This window comes from Engraulis encrasicolus, chromosome 21 (genome assembly GCF_034702125.1).
Source record: "Engraulis encrasicolus isolate BLACKSEA-1 chromosome 21, IST_EnEncr_1.0, whole genome shotgun sequence".
NCBI lineage: Eukaryota > Metazoa > Chordata > Actinopteri > Clupeiformes > Engraulidae > Engraulis > Engraulis encrasicolus.
This window is the reverse complement of record NC_085877.1, coordinates 22,537,005-22,562,206: the sequence shown is the minus strand read 5'-3', so window position 1 is coordinate 22,562,206 and position 25,202 is coordinate 22,537,005. Positions and strand designations below refer to the sequence as shown.

The following is a 25,202-nucleotide window of genomic DNA, read 5'->3' as shown; positions in this document are numbered from 1 at the left end:
AGGCTATGGTCCTATCCCCCTGTGGCAGTCAGACTTGCACAAAACACAAGTCTTAAACACTGTCTTGTATGATAGTGCACTTTCTCAAAGCACACACTGGAGTATGAACATGTTAAAAAGGGTTAATGAGTCATCAAATCTATTGACCCCTTAGCGTAGAGCCTCTGTTATAACCTAATTGCCATCGAATGGTACAGGTAATGACCAAGTCTGAATCCGTTACCTAAGACTCCTCATATTGGGGGGCAACCGCTATTCCGACATGCAGCTGTTCCGACATCCGACATACCGTAGGGTTAGGGTCAGGGTTAGAGTTAAGGTCAGGGTTAGGGTAACTGCATGCACTCTCCCTAAACTGCTAAAAGCTGAGCAACGTAGCACAAACCACAGACATGGCATATCCGGGTGGGAAACGTGCCGGTATTCAGACAATAGACATCAATGTCGGAATAGTGGCATGTCGGAATAGCCCCATGTAACCTTGGCATTGTCCTGGCATGGCAAAGCTGATAGGGCCTATGACGTAGTTTAGGGTGATCAGCAATAGAATAATGGTGGCCTAGTGCTGAAATATCAACACACCGACAAAGAAAGTGGGCAATCATAAAGAAGCAGTGTTGTGCTCTTCCATCTGAAAACTGAATTTCTTTAGCACCTTGAAACTCAACAAACACAGAGCCGTGTATCATGAGCTGCTCTGAATCTACAAGCACTCTACTGCCCCCCTGTGGCAAACATTTACATTACAGCAGATTAGGGACTGAATGATGATGCGTGCTGAAAACTGATGATTCCTCATTGAAAAGCCATTCAGTTGTTTAGGCCTGTAATATAAACATGTGTAAGCCCTTCTTGGGGAACTGGACATGTTATAAACAGAGGGAGGAGTCTGTTTTAATTACAAGTAATTGTTAACTACGCAAAAGAACAAATGAAGACAATGGGCCACTTGTTAGACAATTTAGTATGGAAAATGTGGAAAACAGAGGACATATACAATTGTACATGATGGCAATGAATAGCTAAATTTAATGCAAAACAATATAATGAATAATATAATGAATTAAGAATGATAAACAAGACTTAGTATTGACATGATGACAGGTTTTAAAACAGTTTTAAAGTATTTTTTTCCTTTAAAGTACTGTAGATAGAATTACTGTATTTTAATAAAGTAGGCCTAGTAACAAAATGAACAAAAATCAAGACAACCAACCCCCCCCCCCCCCCCCCCCCACACACACACACACACACAGAGATACACAGCATTTCAATTATAACAGCAGACATAAACTAATGCACATATGCCATTCCTGTGTACACTTGATGATTTTCCGGAAATAAAGTTACATTCATTTTACAGCATGTTTTTACTTTTAGTTATTCTATGCATGTGACAAAAACTCGTAAATGAAGGCCTACTGATGTCTGTGAAACAATTTAAGTTTAGGCTCATCAAATAGGCTACAACTGAACTTTAGCATTTCATCTCCTTCACTGATCCAAACTACTTTAAACAGGACACTGGAGTGATGACCAGTGGAGCAGAGTTCTTGCCATTATCATTATTCTTGGGAGTGAAGTAGGGATAGAGATTTTTCTCCCTGAAGGACTCACCTTCATAAGAGTAGATTAGACTCCACCTGTCTGCATCATAAAAGGAGACCAAACCTGCCCCATAATCCACAAACACCCCCACCCTCTCTGGCTTCTCTTTCAGGGAGAGGGTGACATCGGGACCAGCTAGTGCCTTATACTGACTATCCCTCAGCCATATTGCCCAGAACCCATTTGTAGGGCTCAGGCTGGTTTCCCCTTTTCTGTTAACAGATTCTATGGCTACTCCTAATGACCATTTAGTCTTCCCACTGACCTGCACCTCATAGTAAAATCTACCAGAGCTGAAGCCCTGCTTGCCCAGTACATCAAGATAACGATCAAAGCGTTTGGGGTTGTCAGGACGATTCTGTGATGTATCACCATGTTTTACTTGTTTGCCATCAGCAGACAGGATGAGGTAGTTATTAGCTGTATCAGGATCCAGAGTCACATCCACTGAGAGAGAGAGAGAGAGAGAGAGAGAGAGAGAGAGAGAGAGAGAGAGAGAGAGAGAGAGAGAGAGAGAGAGAGAGAGAGAGAGAGAGAGAGATATTGAAGTTAGAGTAGAATAGACATACAGTATACTGAAGTTTAATTTTGTTGTCTGTCTTCTTTTGAAATCATTTTTAGCTCTCAAATTTCAAAACGGATGTAGATGCCAAAACACTATTTGCTGATACTGAACTACATCAGACCAAAATAATTTGTTTGCATCAAAGGAAACCCACACATATTAAACTACATACAATTTACATCAAAATACAGTGCATGAGAAAGTTTGGAGATTGAAAATCTTTATATCGGTTTATTTCTCGTTGAGCTTTTAAAGTAGCAACTTCATTTTAATATATGTTAAACTGCAGGGAAATAGAAACATTTCAACAGTGGACGAATTTGAATGGGTGTTACAGAAACAATTTTATGTGGATTTAAACAAAAATATGTGTGTGCATAAATATGGGCACCCCAAAGAAGGTATACCATAAATATGAAGTAGAGCTCACCCTTGCTGATCTAATGGCCTGTGGATACTTGCTATACAAGAAGACAAGTTCCAACTGCCTGGTACTACTGAATAGTTGCCAATTATTCTGTCGAGAACCCCTCTAATTCAGTCAGGTTACTCATCTGTCTTCTTCAAACATCCTGGTTCAAATAAATTCATACTTTTTCAATGATGGTGCTATCTCAAGATTAGTATGACCATTTCAAGACATTGTGCTTGTTCTTTTGCATTAACTCATTGTTGAATTTTGATCAGTGCAGTGCAAACACTGTCCTGCTGGACGCTTGAACATTCTTTTGAAAAATATGCTATTTGAAAAGAATAAGTGAGGCCCTCAACTGTAATAAGTTTTTTTTTGTTACTTTGTTTATTGGTAGGACTGTTCACAAGGCTTACAGTTCATTTCAATATAACAAATTTATCATCATCATCATCATCATCATTGTCATCATCATCATCATCATCATCATCATCGTCATCACCATCCTTTTTTTTTCCTTCTCTCTTCTTGTTTCTTCTTCTAGTTCACGATATATGCCCATACAAAACTTAAATTCTTTTCAGCATACTACCAAATAAACCTTTTTTTTCCCCCCAAATACATAAATGACAATAGACAGTTGACGCAGACAAACATACAGACAAAAATAAACAAACCAACAAAGACAGAGAATAAATGGTAACACTTTATTTTAGGGACACATCTATTAGCACTAATACATACAATATTAATGCCTGTGTAAGTAACTTGTAAGGCATGTACTAAGCAAAATAAGACAGTTGTTAAGCATGTATTCACAAATGTCTTGTTCATGCCCAATTAGGGATTTATTACTAATATAACCTTAGTAAGGACCAGTAAGCCTATATTTCTATTTATTAGTAAGTAGTAAGTGGCAGAATACAATGTGTATAAGCTCCCGACACACTGTGTGAACAAACCCTGAACAGTGTGAAAACACATGCAGAATAAGGGTCCCTATTCTAAAGTGATGCATTGGTCAGCCCAGATGGCTCAGGGCCTCTGCACTACCAAAGTCCTAGGGCCCCCACACCACCCAGGCCTGCACTACCTAGCCCCCCCGATCTACAAAGTGTAAGGGTATATCAAATAATTGATACTTACCCAGCCGAGTCATCTAGTTTTCTCTTGTTCATATCAATGAGAGGGAGGTAACAAGAGCCTATATATAGCAAGGATTGAACGTACACTTGTCAATGGCGGTGGGTTGGTGAGATGTATTTTTTTTTCATGTACCACTGAGTTTTAATTGTAAAAAAAACCCAAAATAAATGCAGAACATTAGAATAATAGTTTTGAAGCAAAACTAAACTACTCTTTTGTGATAATTAAGTGAATGTTTGAGAACATTAGCTTCAAGAAGTGCAGTGCATGATGGGTACGCAGTCTAGGCCAACAGACAACCTACCCAGCTCTGAGCCTACGTCCTTAGCTCCTCCCCTCACTTGTGAAATTTAGTTGCTATCCAAACAATTTGCCATGTACGTAACAACAGAAATATTATCATTGCTGCATTGGCCATGCATTGCATTTCTGACTAAGGGCGTACCCATCATGCACTGCACTTCTTGTAGCTAAGTTTCTCAAACATTAACTTATTTATCAGAAAGGAATAGCTTAGTTTCACTTCCAAACTATTACTCATCGTTATATTCTGCATTTATTGCAGGGTTTTTACAATTAAAACTAATTGGTGTATGAAAAAATGACATCTCACCACCCACCGTCATTGATAACTTTACGTCCAATCCTTGCTATATAATGCTTCCAATTACTCATTAGCATAATAAGTAGAATAAGTGAGATCTTCATACCTACTGAGAGTGGGGGCCCTAGGTAGTGCGGGGGCCCTAAGCCATCTGGGCTGAGCAATGCATCACTTTAGAATAGGGACCCTTATTCCACATCTGTTTTCACACTGTTCAGGATTTGTTCACACAGTGTACCAGGAGCTTATACACATTGTATTCTGGCCCTTACTACTTACACATAAATAGAAATCTAGGTCTACTAGGTCCTTACTAAGGTTATATTGGTAATAAATCCCTTATTGTGCATGAACAAGACATTTGTGAATACATGCTTAACAACTGTCTTATTTTGCTTGAGAGAGAGAAAGAAAGAAAGAGACATTCTATAGCTCACCTGTAGGTGTATGTGTGTGTGAAGTAGGTGTTGTATTGGATGTATGTATGTGCTGGTGTAGAAGGTGGGTGTGTGAGGGCATGCATAAGCTGTGAAAAATTTGGAAGCTTATGTTGTTGATCTATTTTCAAAATAAAGACACATATTATTGCAAAGATTTTCTGGGTACATTTCTTCCCATTTGTGTGGGCACTTTCTAGAAAATAATATATTTTTTTCCATTTCCAAAACATGTTCTATTGTATTATACCATAGCTGGACATCTGGTTGTTTGCTTTGTTTCCAGAGTTTTGTAATTTGCTTTAGTGCAGTAAGTCTTAGAATATGAAAAAAATTACGGTGCGTTCTTTTTATACTGTTCGGTAGGTCAAATGCCTAATACATTTACTGGTGTTAGAGGTTGTTTAAGATCAAAAATGTATGTGACAGCTCGCTTTACCTCCTCCCAAAATGGTTTTATTATAGGACATGTATAGAATATGTGTGTATGCGACCCTTCTTCTCCACATCCTCTCCAACATTTTATATCAGCTCCTGAAATATGGGCACATTGTTTAGGTACCATAAAAAAATCTTTGATTGACCTTCCAGCCAAACTCTTTCCAGCATTTGGACTAGGTTGTTTTGAAGGTCTCTTTCCATAATTCACTCCAGGCACTATCTATAATGGTAATTAGTAATTCATTCTGCCATTTTTCTTTTGCCTTGCACTTTGTTTTTGTCATCCTTTGCATTAGTTTATAGGCCTTTGGTAGAGCACCTCCCCTTCTACTTTTGTTTCTATTTTCTAACAAAAAAATTAAAACTTCATTAGTTGCCTTTTCCGCCTTTTGTTGTATATAGCTCCTGACCTGTAAATACTTGAAAAAATGTTTTTGTGGTAGATTGTATCTCTCTGCAAGGGTTTGGAATGAAACTACTATATTTTTTTCAAAAACTTGTGCGAATATGGTCAGTCCTGTACTTGCCCAAGCGTCCAGAATGTTGTCATCTTTTTGTGCTCTAAAATCTGGGTCGTATCTCATTTTTCTTAGCCGTACACTTTCACTATTAATTTTTAAATGAGAACACAATTGTCTCCAGGTCTTTAATGTATTTCCAATGCAAAATGTTTGTAGATATTGCTTTTTTAAGGAAAGGTAAAGAGCCAAGTATTCCATTTGACAATTCTCTTTCAATATTGATCCATTTTATTTGTGATTCCTCTCCCATCCAATTCATTATTGTTAAAATTTGTGCTGCGAAATAGTATTTTTGTATTTGTGGCGCCCCTAAACCTCCCTCTTCCTTTGGTTGAGTTAATGTCTCATATTTGATTCTATGTTTTTTGCCATTCCAAAAAAAATCTGCAAATGTTTTATTCCAAGTTCTAAAAAAAGTTGGAGGTAGTGAGATTGGAAGTGCTTGAAATAAAAAGAGAATCTGTGGGAGTACCATCATTTTAATTGTCTCTACCCTGCTATAAATACCATCAGGGATTAATTTCCACCTATTGAGATCCTGATTTATCTTTAATTCTAAAGTATTATAATTATTGTTATATAAGTCACTCAAGTCCGGGCTAATATAGATACCTAAGTACTTTATTATTTGTGTGTCCCATCTAATATTATAATGTTGCTTTAGTTCTTGGTCCATTCCCCTGCCAATTGTTAAGGCTTCACATTTACTTTTATTAATTTTATATCCTGAAATTGTACTATAGTTTTCTATTTCTCCCATCAGTTGATGCAGTGATTCTTTTGGGGCTGTCAAGTAAAGTATTATATCATCAGCAAATAGTGCTAGCTTATGTGTTTCCTGTCCTATTGTAATCCCTTTAATATTTCAATTTTGTCTAACATTTCTATTTTGTCTCAAACGCTTTTTCTGCATCCAAAGTCAATAAAATCAGATTTTCGTCATTTTTTTTTGAGTAATCAATTATGTTTAATGTTCATCGTATATTGTCACCCAGGAGACGTCCTGAGATGAAGCCACATTGATCGGTATTCATCAAATTAGGAATAATGTATTTTAGCCTTTTGGCAAGGATTGATGTTATTATTTTATGATCAGTATTTAACAGAGATATTGGTCTGTAGGATGAACAATTTTTCGGGTCTTTTCCTTCTTTATGAATTAAAGTGATAATGGATGAAGTCCATGTTGGAGCCCATCTGCCGGTGTCCAGTGCGTGATTGTAGGCTCTCACCAATAAGCTACCAAGCTGATCTTTAAATGCTTTATAAAATTCATTTGGAAAGCCATCATCTCATGGTGTTTTTCCTTGTTGTATACCTTGTATTTCCTCATTTACTTCTTTAAGTGTAATAGGCTTTGTTAATTCAATATTATTGTCTTGTGTTGCTTTTGGTATTTTCAAGTTTTTTAAGATAATTCTGAATTAGTCCTTTATCATCTTTCAATTCTGTTTTATAGAGATCTTCGTAATATTTAGCAAATTCTTCTGCAATCTCATCTTTATCCATTATAACTTTATTTTGACGGGTATTTAGTTGTGTTATATGTGTCTTCTCTTGCTGTTTCTTTAATTTATATGCCAGTATCTTTAACGCCTTTGGTCCACCATCACACCCTTCCTGTTGTGTGAATTTCATTAGTTTCTCAATTTCCATCATGCGTAATTTATCTATTTTTTTCCGTTTTTCTTCTAACTCAATCTTAACCTTTTAATTGTTTGTTGCACTATGCTGTTGTTCTAAACATTTTATTTCATAAAGTAGTTGTTTTTCTAATGTTTCTTTAGATCTTTTCCTTGCCGAGGAGTAGGATATTATTATACCTCTTAATACAGCCTTTACTGTTTCCCATAGTGTGATGGGATCTATATCTGGTGTGTCATTTATTTCTATATAAAATTGTAGTTCCTTTTTTATTTTTTCTACGAAAGTTATTTCCTCTAAAAGAGAATTGTTAAATGTCCACAGGGATTTACCTTTTTTACAATTAAGTTTTAGAGACAGAGAGATGGCAGCGTGATCTGAAATATTTATAGAGCTAATTTGACATGAATTAACTAGTGTGAAATTGTGTCTATACATGAAAAAGTAATCTAACCTATTATACACAGAATGTCTTCCTGAGTAGCAAGTGTATTCTTTTTTACTTCGGTGGAGTGCTCTCCATACGTCTACCAGTCCAAATTCTTGGCATGCCTTCCTTAATAAATCAGCATTCTTTTCGGATTTATGCAGTCTCGTACTTGTTGAATCTATTTTTGCGTTCATGACAAGATTTAGATCCCCAGCTAATACAGCTATTCCTTTTGCTTTTGTCACTAATAAATCTATTAACTTAGTCATAAATTCTATACCAGTGTCTGGTGGATAGTATATGTTTAATAACTGTAATAAGTTTTACAGTGTGTATGCCAGACACGCAGACCTATAGCAGGGTGTGCTTTAGGCCAGAGGTCATGGAATTTATGTGTGCATTTTTTGCCATGTCCACCTCCCATTGTTAAGGTCAAACACTCTACTGCCCTACAATATCAGAACGCAGTATCTTGAAAATGGTCGAAAATGGGTTTAGACCGGAAATTGGCTTTAAAATACCTTCTTTTTCTTGTGTTAAAATTTTTTGGCCCAACTTGGTCCCGTTTCGGAAAAAAACGCAAAAAACTGATTATACTGCGCTTTTTGGTTTTAGGAGGTTACGTCGTACTAGCCAAGAACGCAGTATAATGCGAATTATACTGCACTTCTCCATTGACACCGTGGTTTTGGTGTAGACAGTAATACCACGACAGAACACAGTATAATGATTTTTCAGCTAAAAAGTAATGAGAATGTTGTTTTTTTTGCTTTTTTCTTGTGTGCATAAATTTTCACCATAAAAAAGTATTATATGGAAGTGTCATCGACACTTTACCTCCAACATAGTCGCGTGGACAGAAAGGAAACTTTAAAGCCTTTTTTCTCAGTTTGGCATTTTGAATTATACTGCGTTCTGAAATTGTAGGGCAGTCTAGCTCAGTTTCATCTGACCACAGTATGATTTCCCAAAATGTTTTTAGCTTGTCCAGATAAACTTTTTGCACAAGTTTAGCAACTTATTTCTGATGGATACACAGGAAAGCCTTTTTATGCATCAACCATCCAATGAGCTTTTGCCTTATGAAAAGTGCACACGGAAGGACCCATGCCTAAGGGCTTCTGCACACCGGCTCCAACAGAGTGTTGAGCACTGCTCAGCTAAAATTCGATTCCATTGTTTTCAATAGAACCACGCACACTGGCGCCGATGTCCGCGGACATTCGCCGATGTCGGATAGCAATTAGAGACAAGTTCTATTTTGTCGGTGCCGCCCATTGACTATCAATGCAATGTTCGTGTGAAATTGGGTTTGGGGGTCCGAATTCTGTCGGAAGCAAAAGTGCGCCGCAGTGCTGTCGGAGCCAGTGTGCGGCCGGCCTAAGTTTGCACTATCAGCAGCTATGGTCTTGTAGTTCTATGGAGGTGTTCTGTAGTGTGCCTGTTACCATTCTTTCCATCCTTTACCCATGCCTTTCTAACCATTTTTCAACAAACTACATTTACCTTTCACGAGGATCATTTCTGTGGTTCTCCATGCTATCCACTCAAATGGATATACATTTCTGGCTGTGAAGAAACATTGTCCAAGACTTCCAGATTACTTAATGTATCTTTCTCGTTATTCATAGCGATGAATTATCTTTGTTTGAAGTCTGCAAAGAGTTGTTAAGAGCCCACTATATTGCCACTCTCCAAGACAGAACTTAGGACAAGCCTAGTCTGCAATTATGTATGATAAATACCAATTTAATGACCAATCACATCTGTCTTGGTGACTGAAGGCATTCCAAAGTCGTGAAAAGCAGTTTGTGCTACAAAGGTGAGCTCTACTTCATGTTAATGGTATACCCTCTTTGGGGTGCCCATATTTATGCACATGCCCATTTTTGTTTAAATCCACATAAAATTGTTTCTGTTACACCATATCAAAATTATTTCATAGCTGAAATGTTTCTCTTTCCCTACAGTTTAACATATGTTAACTTGAAGTTGCTACTTTAAAAGCTCAATGAGAAATTAAAGCCGCAAGCGGCGATGAGGGGCCCTCGCATCCACGTTGCAGGGCCGGGGCATACCGCCAACGCCCCATCATCATCTTTTGTGTGTCTGAGCAAGATACACGCAACTTACGTTCATCTAACATGCAGTAACTAGAATGGGCATTCGGTAGAGCGCAAACCTTCGCCTACGCCACTTATTTTTTTCTGGCCATCTTCAGAGTGTGGGGCATAACATTCTCCAAATGTTGGTGTTAGTTTCATTTAAATGTTGATGTCATTTTTTTCATAGAAATCGGTCCAGAATTGACTGAGTTAAGATGAGAAACGTGCATTTCGCAAGGTCTTGACCCCACTGACCGTTGACCCCCAACCGCTAAAAAACGTATGGACACCATCATGACGTGTGGCACCAGGGACGTACGTGCACAGGCCTTCAGAAGTTTTAGGAAACTTCACCATGGGTATTATTATTTTTAGTAGTAGTAGTAGAAGTACTATATTATTGCCATAATTATTAATATTATTTTATTGTATAGTATCTTGAATATGCGTACCATATGATATAACATGCTAGTTTTTAAACATGTAGGCCTACCTATTAATCATATCAGAGATGATCAGCCTTATGCCCACCTGCCCTAAATGTCTCCTGATCCACATTTCCTCATGTGTGGTATGTGGCTGCCCCTAAATTAAATGAAATTATGAGAAAAAGCCTTGATAGTTTTTAAACCTGTATCAGTCACAGAGATGATCAGTCTTATGCCTACCTGCCCTATGTGCAGAGGTCTGTGGCTCTGAGTCATCCTCATCTTAAATGAAATGAAATGATGAGTAAATGGCTAAATAGGCTAAATATGAGGATGCTTAATCAATTAACCCACTGTCATCTTTATAATCCTTGTAGCAGCCAAAGTAGACTTTAAGTTATAATAAATAGAAATAGCTTAAAAATGGTTAAAAAGATCATTTAATTTGAATTTGAAATTGCATTAATAGGCATATTCCATGATTAAAATGATGAATATTATATAGGAAAGCTAAAACAATAAGAATTCACAGGTTTAGGTCATTTGTTGGGTCTTTTGTAGCCTATATTAAAAATGTGTACTGTCGCTTTAAAAATTGACGAGCTGGCTTTCATTTCAGATCGCAAAGAACCATGGCGTGGGAGCGACCAGTTCTTATCTGTTGCTCTGAAGCTCAGAGCTTCTCGCAGACTTTATAAGCTTTTATTTTCATTACAGATATTTTAGTTAGTTCATGCACATTTTGTAGGCCTAAGTGTCTTGAGAAGAACAGTAAACATCAGTTAGGCCTATCATGTGGAGTGGATTTATTTCAATTACATGGACATTGACAGTGGAAACAGTAGCCTATCTTTGGGTCGGAGAATATATCAGCGTAAGAAAAAGCACTTTCCTAGCGGTCTCACCACGATCAAACCTCTACAATCCTGAAAAGATTCTCTGCCTCACCTGCACCTGTTCGTTTTTTTCGCAGCCAACTCTACAGAGATGTGCTTCCTTTAGCTAGCATACCCCCGTTCTCTCTTGCTTGATAAAACGACATGTCATCTGCATGTTTATTAGGTTAGCCTTCCACAAAACAACCTGAGCCGTGTAAAACGTTGACTGCAAGCTAGCTGGCTGTCGTTTTTCCCCAATATCTGAACGTGGCACACCGGCTGTCAGATTATTTAGGATCACTAAACGTCCTAAACTCGACATCGGCTTTAAGAGGCATTAATTGTGATCATGTAGTGTAATACTGTGTAGTCTGCTATGTTTCAGGCTCACCTCAGGCCGTCAGGGCAGTTGCTCTACTCCCACGACATCTTCAACATATTTTGCGTCTCTGCCCTGGTTGCATGCATGCTTGCTCCCCCCTCCCTCCTATGTAGAGCTGCGCGTGCCCCCCGCAACGCGCATGCTGCCCCTCCCTTTGCCTATCTCTTGAGGTGCAGGTGAATCTGAATGTGAAAACTTAGTTTAGGAAGCTTTAATCAAAAATACGAATTTCAAAGCAAATCATTTGAAACATGGAATCTTAGCCTATTTTTCCGAGGCATATCTACAGCTGGCTGTCGGGTTTTTTTGCTACCTATGATAACTAAAAGTTCTAAACTCAACATTGTATTAGAGAGGTTGATTGTGAGCATATTTTGTACCCTAATATGTAGACTGTGTGTAGGGCTAGCCGACTCCCAGGCATCTTCAAAATCTTTCGTGTCTCTTATAGGCGCTCAAGCGCCTGTCGCCTTCTCCCTCCCCACCGGAGTTGTTGCATAGGCCTACCTCACATCGCTGGTGCCCATTCTCGACGTGTCTGATGAATTTGTATGACTGACTTAAGTCTTTATTGTACAGAACTTCAATCAAAATTATGAATTGTAAAGAGATCAAATGATATTGAAATATGAAATTATAATTGCCATATTATTTTCCCCTCCCTTGGAAGGGCAATATCAGCCAATGTGGGCAAAAGGGCAGTTGCTCGGGCACCGTGGGCAACTATGCTGTGCACGTGCCTGTGTGGCACATCACAAGATTGGGAATTGAATTCTGCACATCTAAGCACTGGTTTCAGGCAAATCGGATGCCAATTAACCGAGATATCGTAAATTTACGTTTTTGACCTTTTCGTGACCTTGACCTTGACCTTTGACCCAATCATCCCACTAAATTTCATAAAAATCGGCTCAGTTCTGTCTGAGTTTTACGAAGTACAAACAAACTTGACCTTTTCGTGACCTTGACCTTTGACCCAATCACTCCCAAAAAGTAATCGATTGTTCCTTGGGTCATGACCAATCATCCCACTAAATTTCATAAAAATCGGCTCAGTTCTGTCTGAGTTATACGAAGTACAAACAAACAAACATATTCACAAATAAATAAATAAATACACAGCGGTCAAAACATAACCTTCTGGCGAAGGTAATAATAATAAAAAGGGAAAGTAAATGCATAAGTCATAATTATGTTGTGCCACAATATATGAAAAAATGCTCCGTAATTCTTCATCATCAATGACTTGAGCTCATGTACAAAAATTATGAAGCACATTGGATGTATGGTGAAGGACAAGTACATCACATTCCATTGTATGCATATCTCAAAAAAGTCCAATTATCTCACTTCGTTTTGGGCATGGCCATGTCCTATTACCTTTTTTGTTCGTCTTAATGAGATACACGATTCCACCCGAGATGTATGCCTGCCATGACTCTTAATGCATAAATACTTTATTTCTAATAATTCCTTCATCTACCACAAGGTGGCACTATGTCAGATTGCCATTTTTTCCACATAAAAATGTTCATAGTCATCATACAAACTATGCTGAGAAGAGACAGTGTTGAAAAATGCTTAAAGGGACACTGTGTGAGATTTTTAGTTGTTTATTTCCAGAATTCATGCTGCCCATTCACTAATGTTTAAGTCCAAAAATCTCACTTCCTGTTGGGCGTGGCTATGGCATTGTATTGGCCTTTTCTGTTTGTCTTAGTGAGATACACACAGCAAAAAAAACTCCTGAGTCCGTAGCTTAAACTATACTTTGGACCCACCCCTATATGCGTTAGGGGGCGTGTCCTCGTCCCCTTACACCCTCAGGGGTTAATATTTGGTATCTGAGTAATAAATAAATAATAATAATAATAATAATAATCTTTCGAAAAACAATAGGGCTTCGCAACGAGAGGGCGAAGGGCCACATCGTGGCCCAGCGTGGCACTTCGGTGCTCGGGCCCTAATAAACGGATGTAATGATTTTCCAATGGGGTCCCCAAACTTTCTCATGACACTGTATATTCATCAAAGCACACATGAAAGTTTATACATCAAATCAAATGTATCTGTCTGTGCAAATGAAAACACATACCTGCATACTGTGTGATCTGTTTTTCTGTATAAAAAAACAAAGATTGAAAGTATTAATGAAGTTTCATAAATGTTCAGGTATTTTCACCTCTACATCACACTGATCAAAATGTAGGCTCCTTGTTTAAGATCTTGCGGACAGTATTTAACCCTCTGGTTGTGTTACGATCAAAAATGACCGTTTTGAAACTTCATTTTTAAATAACTTATCTATTTTTCATCATACACAAATGACACTTCATGATATCCTCCAGCTAACCTATTCAAATGGTCAAAATGAAATATAATGAAATTCCTAAAGAATTGTGGAAGATGCACCAACTTGTTACATTCATGGTGTTTCGGTCAAAAATGACCGGACCATTAACTAACATCTCCTAAAATTATATACAGTTATATCACATTCACTTTACCCTCATATTCTTTTTTGTTAGGCTTTTCAGAATACAACCATATGTGCCACATTAGTATAGATGTTTACAGTTAGTTGAAATACTTGAAAAGAGCAAAGGTGTTCCAAACTGCCTGAAAGCCTTTGAGAGGCCCTAGACTCCAGAGGGTTAATAAAACGATTTGGTGCAAGATAAGAAAAAAAGCCTACAAATCACTAAAACAAAGCAGAATAACATTTAAATCACCTTGGAAATGTTTCAAAGGGATGTCTAAAAGGTATTAATCACAAAATATGCAAATCAGATTTTTAATCAATGTATTATTACCTTTTTTGTGTAGGCGGTCAATTTTGACCGTTAACACCATGAACGTAACCATGTTTCTAACACAACCACAGGGTTAAAGCATTAAATGGACTTGCCCCCAGTTACATCTCTGACATGCTCTCTTTTTATGCCCCTGCTCGAGCTCTCAGGTCCATTGACGCCAAGCTGCTAAGGACTCCCACCCCCCGCAAAAGAAGATTGGCGACGTCGCGTTCTTGTGCTATGCGCCCAAGAGATGGAATGCCCTCCCCATCGAGATCCGGTCAGCCAGCTCCATCGACTCCTCATTGAGGGGTCATCAACTCATTGAGCTTTTTCCCCCTACAAACTATGAATCAAGTGAAAACTGAGTTTTTCCTCACCCCTGATGCCACCAGGGGCCACATCTGAGTGCCCAAATTCAGTATGGCTATCTATGACTTAAGCTGGACCCAGCCACTGTGGACCTTGCGCCTCTAAGAATCCTGGGCCCAACCTACGTGGACCTTATGGCTCTACAATCTCTATCTATGTCTTCTTCCTCTGTATTCTTGCTGTCTCATGTCTCTTCTCTCTTTTCTCCTTTTAAATCCACCTCTAACAATGATGGTCTCCCCCCCCCCCATGTTTTAAGCACTTTGAGTCGCATGCCTTGTATGATGTGCTATACAAATACAATTATTATTATTATTATTAATATTAGTATTATTGTTATTAGTATTATTATTGTTTACTTTAATACTCACTTGCAGTTACTGTCCTCTGTAGTAGGGTGTCCCTCTCGGCAGTGATGGCATCACATCTCTCCTGTAACTGAGATTTGTCTCTAGTCAGACGGTCATATCTATCTTGGAGCTGAGATTTCCCTCTATTAACACTGTCATATTGTGCTTGTAAACTAGATTTCTCTGAGAGCAGATTGTTAAATCGTGTCTGTAGCTGAGAAATATCTCTTGTCAGATTGTTGTTTGTGTCCTGTAACTGAGCTTTCACACTGTTCAGGTCGTTATAACTCATCTGCAACTGTTGGTAATCTGAGGTCATGTTGTCATAGTCTGCCTGCATATGTAGTTTCTCCCTGTAGCTCTGCTCTGACTGTTTAGTCCTCATCATTATCATCTGGACACTGAGGACTGCAATGCCACACAGCAGGAGAGTGCACAGCAGACCCAGACACACAGCACCACTCTTCCAGGGCCCTGCAAAAGAGAGGCAGTGAACACTTTAAATAAGGTCAACTGATTGTTCATTTTTGGGTTCACACAAGCAACACTCACATGCATACTGAGTAAAAACAAGGGTCATGGGACTAGCGTTAATTAGCCTCTTTGTGCAGATGGGCCCACTAGCCATTTAGCCTACTCTTTGCAGAAAAGACTCAACTACATCATAATAACACTGCTCTGACATACAGAAAGTGCCTTAACCCATTTTAGCCTGATGACTCGTATATGTTGCTTTACCTTTGGTGCCTGGAGACACATATATGCTGTAGTCAAACTCTTGAGATTTTACCTTTTTTAATAAAAATGTGGGTATGTTACAGCTGAATGAACATATTCTGATGTAACGTAACTTAAATGCAACTTATTTCATGTTTTCATGTGCATCAGAGGCTGAAATATTTAGGGTTTTATAGGCTGAGGGCAACTTTCCCAACAGGGGCGTAGGCATTCACCAGCCGTTTTTTGCAGGTGCTTTAGGCATCAATGGGTTAACCCCTTTGCGGAGAGACACTGTAGTCTCAGAAATTGCAATAACCAAGTCTTAAACTGTTATCTAAGGCTCTTGGAATGGTCAAAGCAATGTTTTTGTGATGTAGCTGAGTCTTTTCAGGACTGCTGGTGGGCCCATCTCCACAAAGAGGCTTCGTAACAGATTAAGACTCTGTCATTACAAATGATACTCAGAATGTTCTGGTGTTTTTAATGCAACATTTTCAACTAGGCTTTGACCAGGTGAGGATGATACCTGCTTGTTAAACTTTTTTGTTGAAACCTTTTAGAAACAATTTGGAGTGCCATTGTATGATAATAATGATGTGGTTATTCTATTTCATTACTTACCAGAGTGTCGATGGTTTGAAGTCTTGTTGAGGTCCTCGTACTTGACAGTGGAGAGGCTGATGCTGTCTTCATCTGGGTCAAATTTTCGATAGATGCTCTCGGTCATCTCCATCCCGCCCTGCTGCTCTCTACCAGTTGTTTAGAGGAGCACCTTTGTAATCGAGATGTCAGGTAGGCCTACTAAACCGGGGCGGGGAGCCAAAGACAGATGTTCAAGAAGCAAGATGGGGTCTCGCAAGATTGGGTCTCACAAGTACCAGCAGCTCAAAGGATTAGACTCCCGTGAGATCTTTTCCAATCTATTGGCCTGGGTACATTGGTCTTGCCAAGTGAAGCATTGTACAACATTTATACTCAGTAAGAGAAGGGGAAGTACAGCCAGCTGAGTTATAAGAAACAAGAGAGTTATTAAACGGCAGTTCCCCATTCTCCCTCCTCCTCTGTTGAGTTAGCATGCTGTGGAGGGGAAGTCCATGCTACTGTAAGAGATTACTGGGTATTCTCAGTAATCATGACTGTTTAAACTTGTGTACATGTACTGTATGTTGTGTTGTGTTGTGTTCATGTGCAGTAGTCCTGGACCATCCATGTAGACCCGTTCGCAATTTTGAGTTGGGGGCGTTTCTCACTGGAATTGAGTTACTGGGTTCCTAGACATTAAAAATCACGGAGGTGCTCGTCCACCATAGTGCCAGATTTTTCACAATATGGCCGCCGAATATGGCCGCCATCGCCTATGACAAAAACCTGTGTTTTTTACTTTTAAACTGTTTATACACATGCCATACATCAATTCTGACCATTTTTTGGAGAGGAAATCATTTCTGACAATTTCATGAGGAAAATGTGTGATTGTGACCTTAAAAGGTCATTGTCAAGGTCAAATTTGCTATTCTGAAGAATGTCAATTGACTTTCATTGTAAAAATGAGAAACAAATTCTCAAATATGGTATGAGGAGTTATTTGCTGATATTGCCATGATTATTTTGTGTCAGTATAGCCCTTAAAAGGTCAAGGTCAAGGTCATGTTCCAGGTATTTTACCTATTCTGAAGAACTCGGCCATGTGCTTGCCTATTAGGTCATTATTAAGAATAAGGAACAGCCACTATAAATGTAAACCTAACATTTCCACACAGTCAGAGGACAGGACAGCCCATGCACTGCAACAGTCAACACAGAGATGAGCCCCCACTAGAGGAGAAGTAAGTATGTTGCAGACTCTATGAACTAGAAATGCCCCTCTGTGAATGTGCCCTCTTATAGCACTATTGATGGGAGGAAGTGCATTGATTCCATCACCAATGCTGTACATTTATACTCTGTGATCATCAAATATTACAGCTGTTGTGGTTGATCTGGCCCCAGCCCAGACACGCACCAAGTACTTCTCAGCCAATGTTGCAGCTTGCTCGGTCAATATTTTGGCCTCTCCAAAGATAGCAAGTACTGGACTGGATCAGAAACCATGGCTGCATGTTTAGTCCCAACCTCATGCAACCCCTCTACTCATGCAATCATCTCCTTACAGAATATGTTCTTTGATCACAGTTTTTGTCAGTGATGGTCCAAGATGAGAGACTAATTGATGGAGGGGAAGCATTCTCCGCATCTAGCCAGTGCCATACTGCTGGCAAATCTCCTGCATACCAAGTTCCTGGAAATATGGGCTGTAGTGGAGAAGCAATGCGAATGTGTCTGTATCATTTGAGTCTATAACAACTTTTCTGCACTGCTTCACACGAACAGCCCACTCAACATGCAACAGCAACCTGGCCTAAGCCTCATCAACACAGTTCAAGAGTTCTGGAATCTCTTCACAATGACTTTGCTGGTAGCACCTCATCATCAAGAACAACAGGGCTGTAGTATTGCCTCTGGTTTGATGATAAATCATGTCTGGAACTAACAATTGGAGATTTCACTTGTTCTCCACAGAGGCCCGGAACTTATCAAGTTGGTGAGGAATGGGTGTTAGTCCGTTCACGCCAATGATGTCAACGGCTGTTGTTGAGTTGGTACACAGCATGCGTTCACCTTCCTTCAATGACATCTCAATGTAGGAGTCACAAGATGGATGCGCTCTGGATGTCAGCAGAGGGATACTGCTGAGTTGATGAAGGCAATGATGACAGCACCTAAATTCTGCCAGAGGCATATGACGGATCTTTGACATGAAGTCTACCCGAACATGAGGGCAATAAGTAGACTCAGAGCTTCATTGGGTGAGATTAAGGTGAGGCTCAATTTCACTGACAAGCTTTGACTTGTTAACAACCAACAGAAGGTCACCATCTAACAGGGGTGATGCTGAAAGGACATCATGAGATCTGCTGAATACTCATGCCCCGTTCCTCAGCAATGTCCATCCTCCTATGTGCCTCAGCTATGTCTTTAGATGAGACCAACTTCTGCTCCTTTACAATGATTGCTAGTGTCTTCTATGGCTGATCTTTGTACTGCAGAAGATTCCTTTTTGAAACAGTTCCACTTATCTTATGTTCTTGAGAACTAACCTATCCTGCCAGTATAAGCTGAAAACAAGCTTTGGAGACGGTTGCGCAGGCGAGGTGCAACACTCCTGTTAACAACCTGGTTGCTGAGCAGATTGTGCAGTGGAACGGGCGCATTAACGGTCAATGAGTATGGATTCTGCGGATCCACCACAAAGTCTAGCAACAATTACACATTTCGGTTGAATGTAAGGCACGGAGCGGTGCTCAGTGCATGTTGGAGGTGGTATTCTGTCCGCTTCAAAGTGGTGTTGTTGGTGAGAAAGTTGAGGACATCAGTGATCATTCTAATCTGATGGAAAGAACTCAAATTTTGCTGCAACATTAACATTGCGTGTGGCTCCTACTACAAACTGTCCTCCATGACCCTTGCATACTCTCTGAATGCTGCTCAACCTTTATTTCACCTCCCACAGCAGTAAGAGGCTACTGCAGTTACATTCTGCAAAGATTGACATAGGACGTTATGGTAGCCTCATATTGATTTATTTTCCTTCTCTTTCAGAGACAACAGCAATTTTAATGATGGCCGCCAAACTTCAAAGAATTGGCAGAGCTCTGACTTGTCTTGATTCAAGCTCTCCACTTGCTCAGTCAAGGCCTCAAACTCAAATTCTGGGCAACGCTAATTTGAAGCCAGTGAACTGTGCAATGCCTGTACCTGTGCAAGCACTGGACAGTCTGCCTTGTCCTTGTGAGTCCAGAATACCTCCCACTGGAGAGACATGCATCAATGCATTATCTAGGCCAGAACCTCGAGGCAATTTTCCCTGATATCTGAGAATAACATGCGTCCAATGGAAAGGGCCAATACAGTGGAAGAGATCCTTGAAGTGCTCTGTCTCATGCAGGTTTCATCACACCAAATTGCCATTGATGCCTGGATCATCTGCCTGCGAACACTGGAAGTTGGATAGGCAGTGTCTGACAGTGGCACACTCAGTAATGGGTCTTGGTATTATAGGAAGGAAGCCAGCACGTATCATTGGCACAACAGCAGATGAGACAAGTGTGTGTACAGCAGCCTGCATCAAAAGGTCTCCTCCTGACACACCAGAGCGAATCAGGCTGATCAAGAATTCATGCTTTCCTGATAAACCTTTTGCAGTGGCAACATGCAGTAATGTTGCTTGTTTGTTTTCAGGATGCAGCAGCATGTCTGGTGGTAGGGCAGGTCGAACCACTGGCTTTGCATGATCAGGTACCTCTTGGCATGGTAAATTCCTCTGCAGTATATCATCAGCTTGGCCTAATTCTGTGCCCGACACTGGAGACTTTTGAAGGTGTCTGTTCACTGAGGCATCTGGAAACAGTAATAAGGCTGCATAGTGTGAACCCTTGGTACCAGAAAGTGATGATTTGTCAGCATAATCAGAGCTGGATGCCTGCCAATGTATATTACATTACACTTAGCTGACGCTTTCATTTATTCAAAGCGACTTACCGTTATTATTTTTCAGGGTATTGGTTACAGTCCCTGGAGCAATGTGGGGTTAGGTGCCTTGCTTAAGGGCACTTCAGCCATGGATGGAGATGTAGGGAGAGGTCAGGGGGGATTTGAACCTGCAACCCCTAGATTGAAAGACCAACTCTCTAACCACTAGGCCACAGATGCCCCCATGTATAATGGATGTATAATCCTCCCTTGTAAGTGCTAGGTATGGTTTTCTGTCGGTATTTCGAGCATTCCACAACATAGCTAGCAAGAAGACTGGTCAGATCTGATTGTCTGGAAGCTTGAACATGAACCACTCCTGTGAAAAGTTGCAAGAAGGTTCTTGATGTGAAGGCTTTTGCTGTGTGGGAAGCATCATATGCAATGGTGTTCGCCTTATTCCGCGTTGAATCTCATGCACAAGCATTTGAAAGAGGCAGTGAAGTTGTGTACTCTTGTGATCTCTGACACACTTCTCCTCTTCTAGTGGGGGCTCCTCTCTGTGTTGACTGTTGCAGTGCATGTGCTGTCCTGTCCTCTGACTGTGTGGAAATGTTAGGTTTACATTTATAGTGACTGTTCCTTATTCTTAACAATGACCTAATAGGCAAGCACATGGCCGAGTTATTCAGAATAGGGAAAAGACCTGGAACATGACCTTGACCTTGACCTTTTAAGGACTATACTGACACTATTGAGTTCCTGCGTCACGTGACTTTCGGCAAAATTCTGGTTGTCAGACGCCATCTTGGCAGTAAACATGACGACCAGTGGCGGCGCCAGCGATTTTAAACAGAGCGAGTACACATCTCATTTTAATTCCAGTGAAATTCGGCTTTATACAACAAAATTACAAAGATTAAACATCAGCGACCCTTATAATGCACCCGGTGTGCTTTTCAAGAGCATCTCATCCTGCCCTGAAGATGATTTACCCGACTTGCGCTATGCTGACATCCACAGCTATCTGGTAAACTTCCCATCCGTTTACTCTGGGGACTCACTCAGAGCGTATAAAAGCTTGGAGGCGTATAAATGGTGTCAATCCGGCTTCGTCACGCACATTCAGCTGTGGAGTATTGCATCCAAAAACTGCGGCATCATCACTGCAAGGGTAAGTATTAAATTATCAGTCAGTGTTATAGTCAGTGTTAGTTAGCATTGTTTGTTTATTAGCTTTGCTAGCTGCAGCAGTGTCACAGTAGCCTACCATGTTTGTTTATCTTGGGTAGCTACTGCAATGCATATGTAACTTGCTAAGTTTGTATTTTCTAACGTACTCAACCAAAGAGGCTGGGGTTTTCAACCTGTAGTTATATATATATATTTAATTTCATAGGTCAATCACTCCCAACGGCTGAATGACAGTCAGCTAAAGCCATGGGTGGTGGTGAGGAGTGACGGTGTCGTATTAGGAGCACACTGCAACTGTACAGCGGGACTCGGGGAGAGCTGCTCTCATGTGTCAGCTGTGCTCTTCAGACTGTGGGAGAAAAACAACGCAAGGCACGAAGAGATCAGCTGCACGTCTAAAAAGTGCAAGTGGGCCTCGCCCAGTGAGGATGCTGCGAAGAATGTGGAGTACCAGCAGGGCAAGGACATCATATTCAACAGCAGTCAAAAAAACAAGAAGGGTAATTCCACCAAGGGTACCTCTGCGCCACCATCTTTCCCACCCCTGACTGCTGCCGAGCAAGCTCAACTCTACAAAAACCTTTCTCAGTGCCACACTCAAGATGGGAAATCCTGCAGACCTGCCGTCCTGTCAGTTGTTCCCGGGTATGCCACATCTTATATACCCAAGGCTGTCAAGCTGGATTTACCCGAACCCCTCACCAGTTTGTACGACAAGAAGGCAAGAGACCTGAGCCTGGCTGAGCTACAAGAACAGGCAGAAGGAATATTTGATGACTTGGCTGTCACTGAAGAACAGGTACAGAACATATTCTTTTCTTTTTTTGAACTAATGATTGAAATGTAATATCTACTATGTTATGTGCACGTGTACTGTGTGTGCTAATTTGCAATGTAAATTAGTAACTATTTGGATTGCCATGTTTTCTTCAGAGTGATATTGTAGAGGAGGAGACCCAAGCTCAGTCCAAATCCAGAATTTGGTACGATCAGAGGAGTGGTAGGGTGACAGGATCTACCTTCAGAGCAGCAACCAGAACAGACATCAGAAAGCCAGCAGTGTCTCTCATGAGACAAATTTGTTACCCAAAGTCCCATGTTTTCACCAGTGAGGCTACCAGGTATTCATGAGCATAGATAATTCCAGCCAATGTCAACATGCAGCTGAATATTATAACACACATCATCCCAAAAAGTGATGGGCGTATGCATTTGATATACCGTATTATTGTGACATGTGCGTCAGCTGACACTTTACAATACAGCAGTATCATGTGGGATGATGTAAATGCCACATCTCCAGGAAAGCATGGAAAAGTCCAGGGTAGTGTGTGTATGACCATTGCAACTGCATGTTGAAATCAGCTGGAATTTCCCTGTGAAGTAAAATAGGGTGTGCAGTATGTAGTCTCTTCTATTTCTTTAACAGTCCATATGGTGTACAAGAAAATGAGTGTGAGGTAAATGCAAACAGAGAGGGTAAATGCAGTAGGTAATAGGCTATTCTTTCAAAAAAAAAAAGAAGAAGAGCAGAAGTACAGCAGTAAACATTTGTAAAGTCCAGGGAGGTAGCACTGTGGGGTGGCATTACTATTGTTCAAAACTAATGTTTACATTGTTTCTTCAGATGGGGATGCAAGAATGAAGAACTGGCCAGAAGTTATTACGAAATGCAGCATCGACTATCACACACAGATGTCCTGGTGCGACCAGCCGGATTCAGAATTTCTACTCAGCACCCATTTATCGGGGCCTCACCTGATGGGTATGTGTCCTGTAGCTGCTGTGGCACAGGGGTAATAGAAATCAAATGCCCATTTTCAGCAAAGGACTTGTCTGTGAGTGAAGCTGTAAATTCTGGTGGACACTTTTGCCTAGAAAAAAATGTTGACGGAAAAATTGAAGTCAAGCGAGACCATCCATACTTCTACCAAGTCCAGATGCAGCTATTTGTCACAAAATGTGATTACTGTGATTTTATTCTGTGGACGGAAAAGGAACTCTTTGTAGAACGCATTGCATTCGACTCAGAATTCTTTCAAGTACAACTTGAACTCGCTCGTGCCTTCTTCACAAAATGTATTATCCCAGAGTTGTTAGGAAAATGGTTTTCTGCACCTAAACAACCAACTGCTGACTCCGATCCCCAGCAACAGTGGTGCTACTGCCGTGCACCTGCGGCAGGGAACATGCTCGTTTGTGCCTCAGGGTTCTGTGCCGTGAAGAGGTTCCACCAAACCTGCCTCCAGCTGAAAAGGGTACCAAAACAGTGGCTGTGTCCAAGCTGTAGGAAACTACGCAATGCCCAAAAAAAACCTTAATTACTTAGTCTTACTAACTTGTTCCTATGTACTCATGGTTGCACAGTAAGAAGATAATAAAAAGAATTGTATGTGTAATAGCTGTGTCCTCCTTTATCATCCAGAACATGTCGGGGAAAATTGTGTTTTAACATCTGGGTTGTCTCACCCTTTAATGAGACTAGCATACCGGTAGTCACCTTTTGAAACCTGATTGAGTAAAAGGTTGAAATCTTGGTAAACGCAATGCCACAATGTTGTTCTCTTCTGTCTGTAGTAGTATCTGTGACGAGCATAAAACATGGATAGATCACTCAAATCTAGTGTGTGAGAAAAGTAGTCACAACAAACAAGTGAGAAGGCATCATAAAAGGTTTATTTTCTGTTGGCACACATATTCACTCAAAGGGCACCACAGAATCTGGTACATTTGTTAGTGCACAACATACACTTACAATTTTATCAAGATAAGTGACATCATTTTCTGTCTCTATGTCTGTGAAAGTTATTGGCACAGTGCTTTGTAAGATAGTATATTTCTGACGAAGTACTCCTATGACTCTTTCAATGTGAATTCTTAAGGAGGCTAGGGATCTTGTATTCTCTATGTCAACAGGATCTAACTGTGCTTTCCCACGAGTAAATGCTGGGATTTTCAATTCAGCCAGACATCTTTCAATAGCCTCTTTCACCAGAAAGCCCCTGTCTGCCAAAACAATATCCCCTGGGAGAATATTAGGTAAAAAATTACTGTGTTCTGTAATGAATTTATCACTGGTGCGACCTCCCCATCCATTAGAGATGAAAGAAATTGAACCTTGAGGGCAAATGGCAATTAAATATTTCATGGTGTGATGTGATTTGTATTTTGAGTAACACTGTGCACTGGGTCGCAATCTACTTGGTTTCTCTAAAAATATTTCAAAACAATCTATGATACAAACAGTCTTCTCATAGCCACCATTTCTAAATACATATGGAAGAGATGTTCTTAAAGATTCTCTATCAGGCCACACCACTAGACTTGGCACCAGTCTACAATAAATCAAATTAACGCAGTGTTTGAAGTGTCTAGAGGTAGTAGTTGGATCGATGGCAAAATAAAAACCTAAAAAGTCAAAAGTCAAGTTCATCCGCAGCTTCATCAAAGTCAACATATATTGTTGAAAACATGTTATTGATGCTCTAAGTTTGAGAAATTGAGTCAAACATTGAAAGATGGTCATAAGACATGTATAGGTTGCTAACCCAGTGAGGGTATTCACCTTTTTATCATCATTTTGCAAACTAAGCTCTGTCAGGGTCTTTCTATTTATTTTGTCCCTTAACAACATATTTTCAGTCCTTAGAGCTTGGCATTC

General features: G+C 40.1%; 2 protein-coding genes across 3 annotated transcripts; one reads left to right on the top strand and one right to left on the bottom strand.

Annotated features, from left to right (window-relative positions):
• Positions 1-1,338: 1,338 nt before the first annotated feature.
• LOC134438105 (nuclear factor 7, brain-like) lies at positions 1,339-16,571 on the bottom strand. The gene is made up of 4 exons (XM_063187688.1): positions 16,460-16,571; positions 15,140-15,592; positions 13,697-13,720; positions 1,339-2,055 (listed from the first exon to the last, which is right to left on the bottom strand). Exons 1-4 carry the CDS (start codon positions 16,569-16,571, stop codon positions 1,508-1,510), a joined length of 1,137 nt encoding a protein of 378 aa, XP_063043758.1. The 3' UTR covers positions 1,339-1,507.
• A 4,533-nt stretch (positions 16,572-21,104) lies between these two features.
• LOC134437633 (uncharacterized) lies at positions 21,105-24,939 on the top strand. Of its 2 annotated transcripts, XM_063187116.1 has the most exons (4): positions 21,105-21,521; positions 21,747-22,340; positions 22,475-22,662; positions 23,169-24,939. In XM_063187116.1, exons 1-4 carry the CDS (start codon positions 21,168-21,170, stop codon positions 23,860-23,862), a joined length of 1,830 nt encoding a protein of 609 aa, XP_063043186.1. In that variant the 5' UTR covers positions 21,105-21,167; the 3' UTR covers positions 23,863-24,939. The 2 variants fall into 2 exon arrangements, with proteins under 2 accessions (XP_063043186.1, XP_063043188.1); XM_063187118.1 differs by lacking the exon at positions 22,475-22,662 and having other exon boundaries at positions 23,169-23,255.
• Positions 24,940-25,202: the final 263 nt, after the last annotated feature.

Coding starts and splice junctions, on each gene's coding strand:
- LOC134437633 (XM_063187116.1), top strand. CDS start 21,168: ATGACGACCAGTGGCGGCGCCAGCGATTTTAAACAGAGCGAGTACACA. Junction 21,522..21,746: donor GCGGCATCATCACTGCAAGG/GTAAGTATTAAA, acceptor TTAATTTCATAG/GTCAATCACTCCCAACGGCT. Junction 22,663..23,168: donor TTCACCAGTGAGGCTACCAG/GTATTCATGAGC, acceptor TTGTTTCTTCAG/ATGGGGATGCAAGAATGAAG.
- LOC134438105 (XM_063187688.1), bottom strand. CDS start 16,571: ATGGAGATGACCGAGAGCATCTATCGAAAATTTGACCCAGATGAAGAC. Junction 15,593..16,459: donor TTCAAACCATCGACACTCTG/GTAAGTAATGAA, acceptor TCTCTTTTGCAG/GGCCCTGGAAGAGTGGTGCT. Junction 13,721..15,139: donor ACAGAGGACAGTAACTGCAA/GTGAGTATTAAA, acceptor TTTTTTATACAG/AAAAACAGATCACACAGTAT.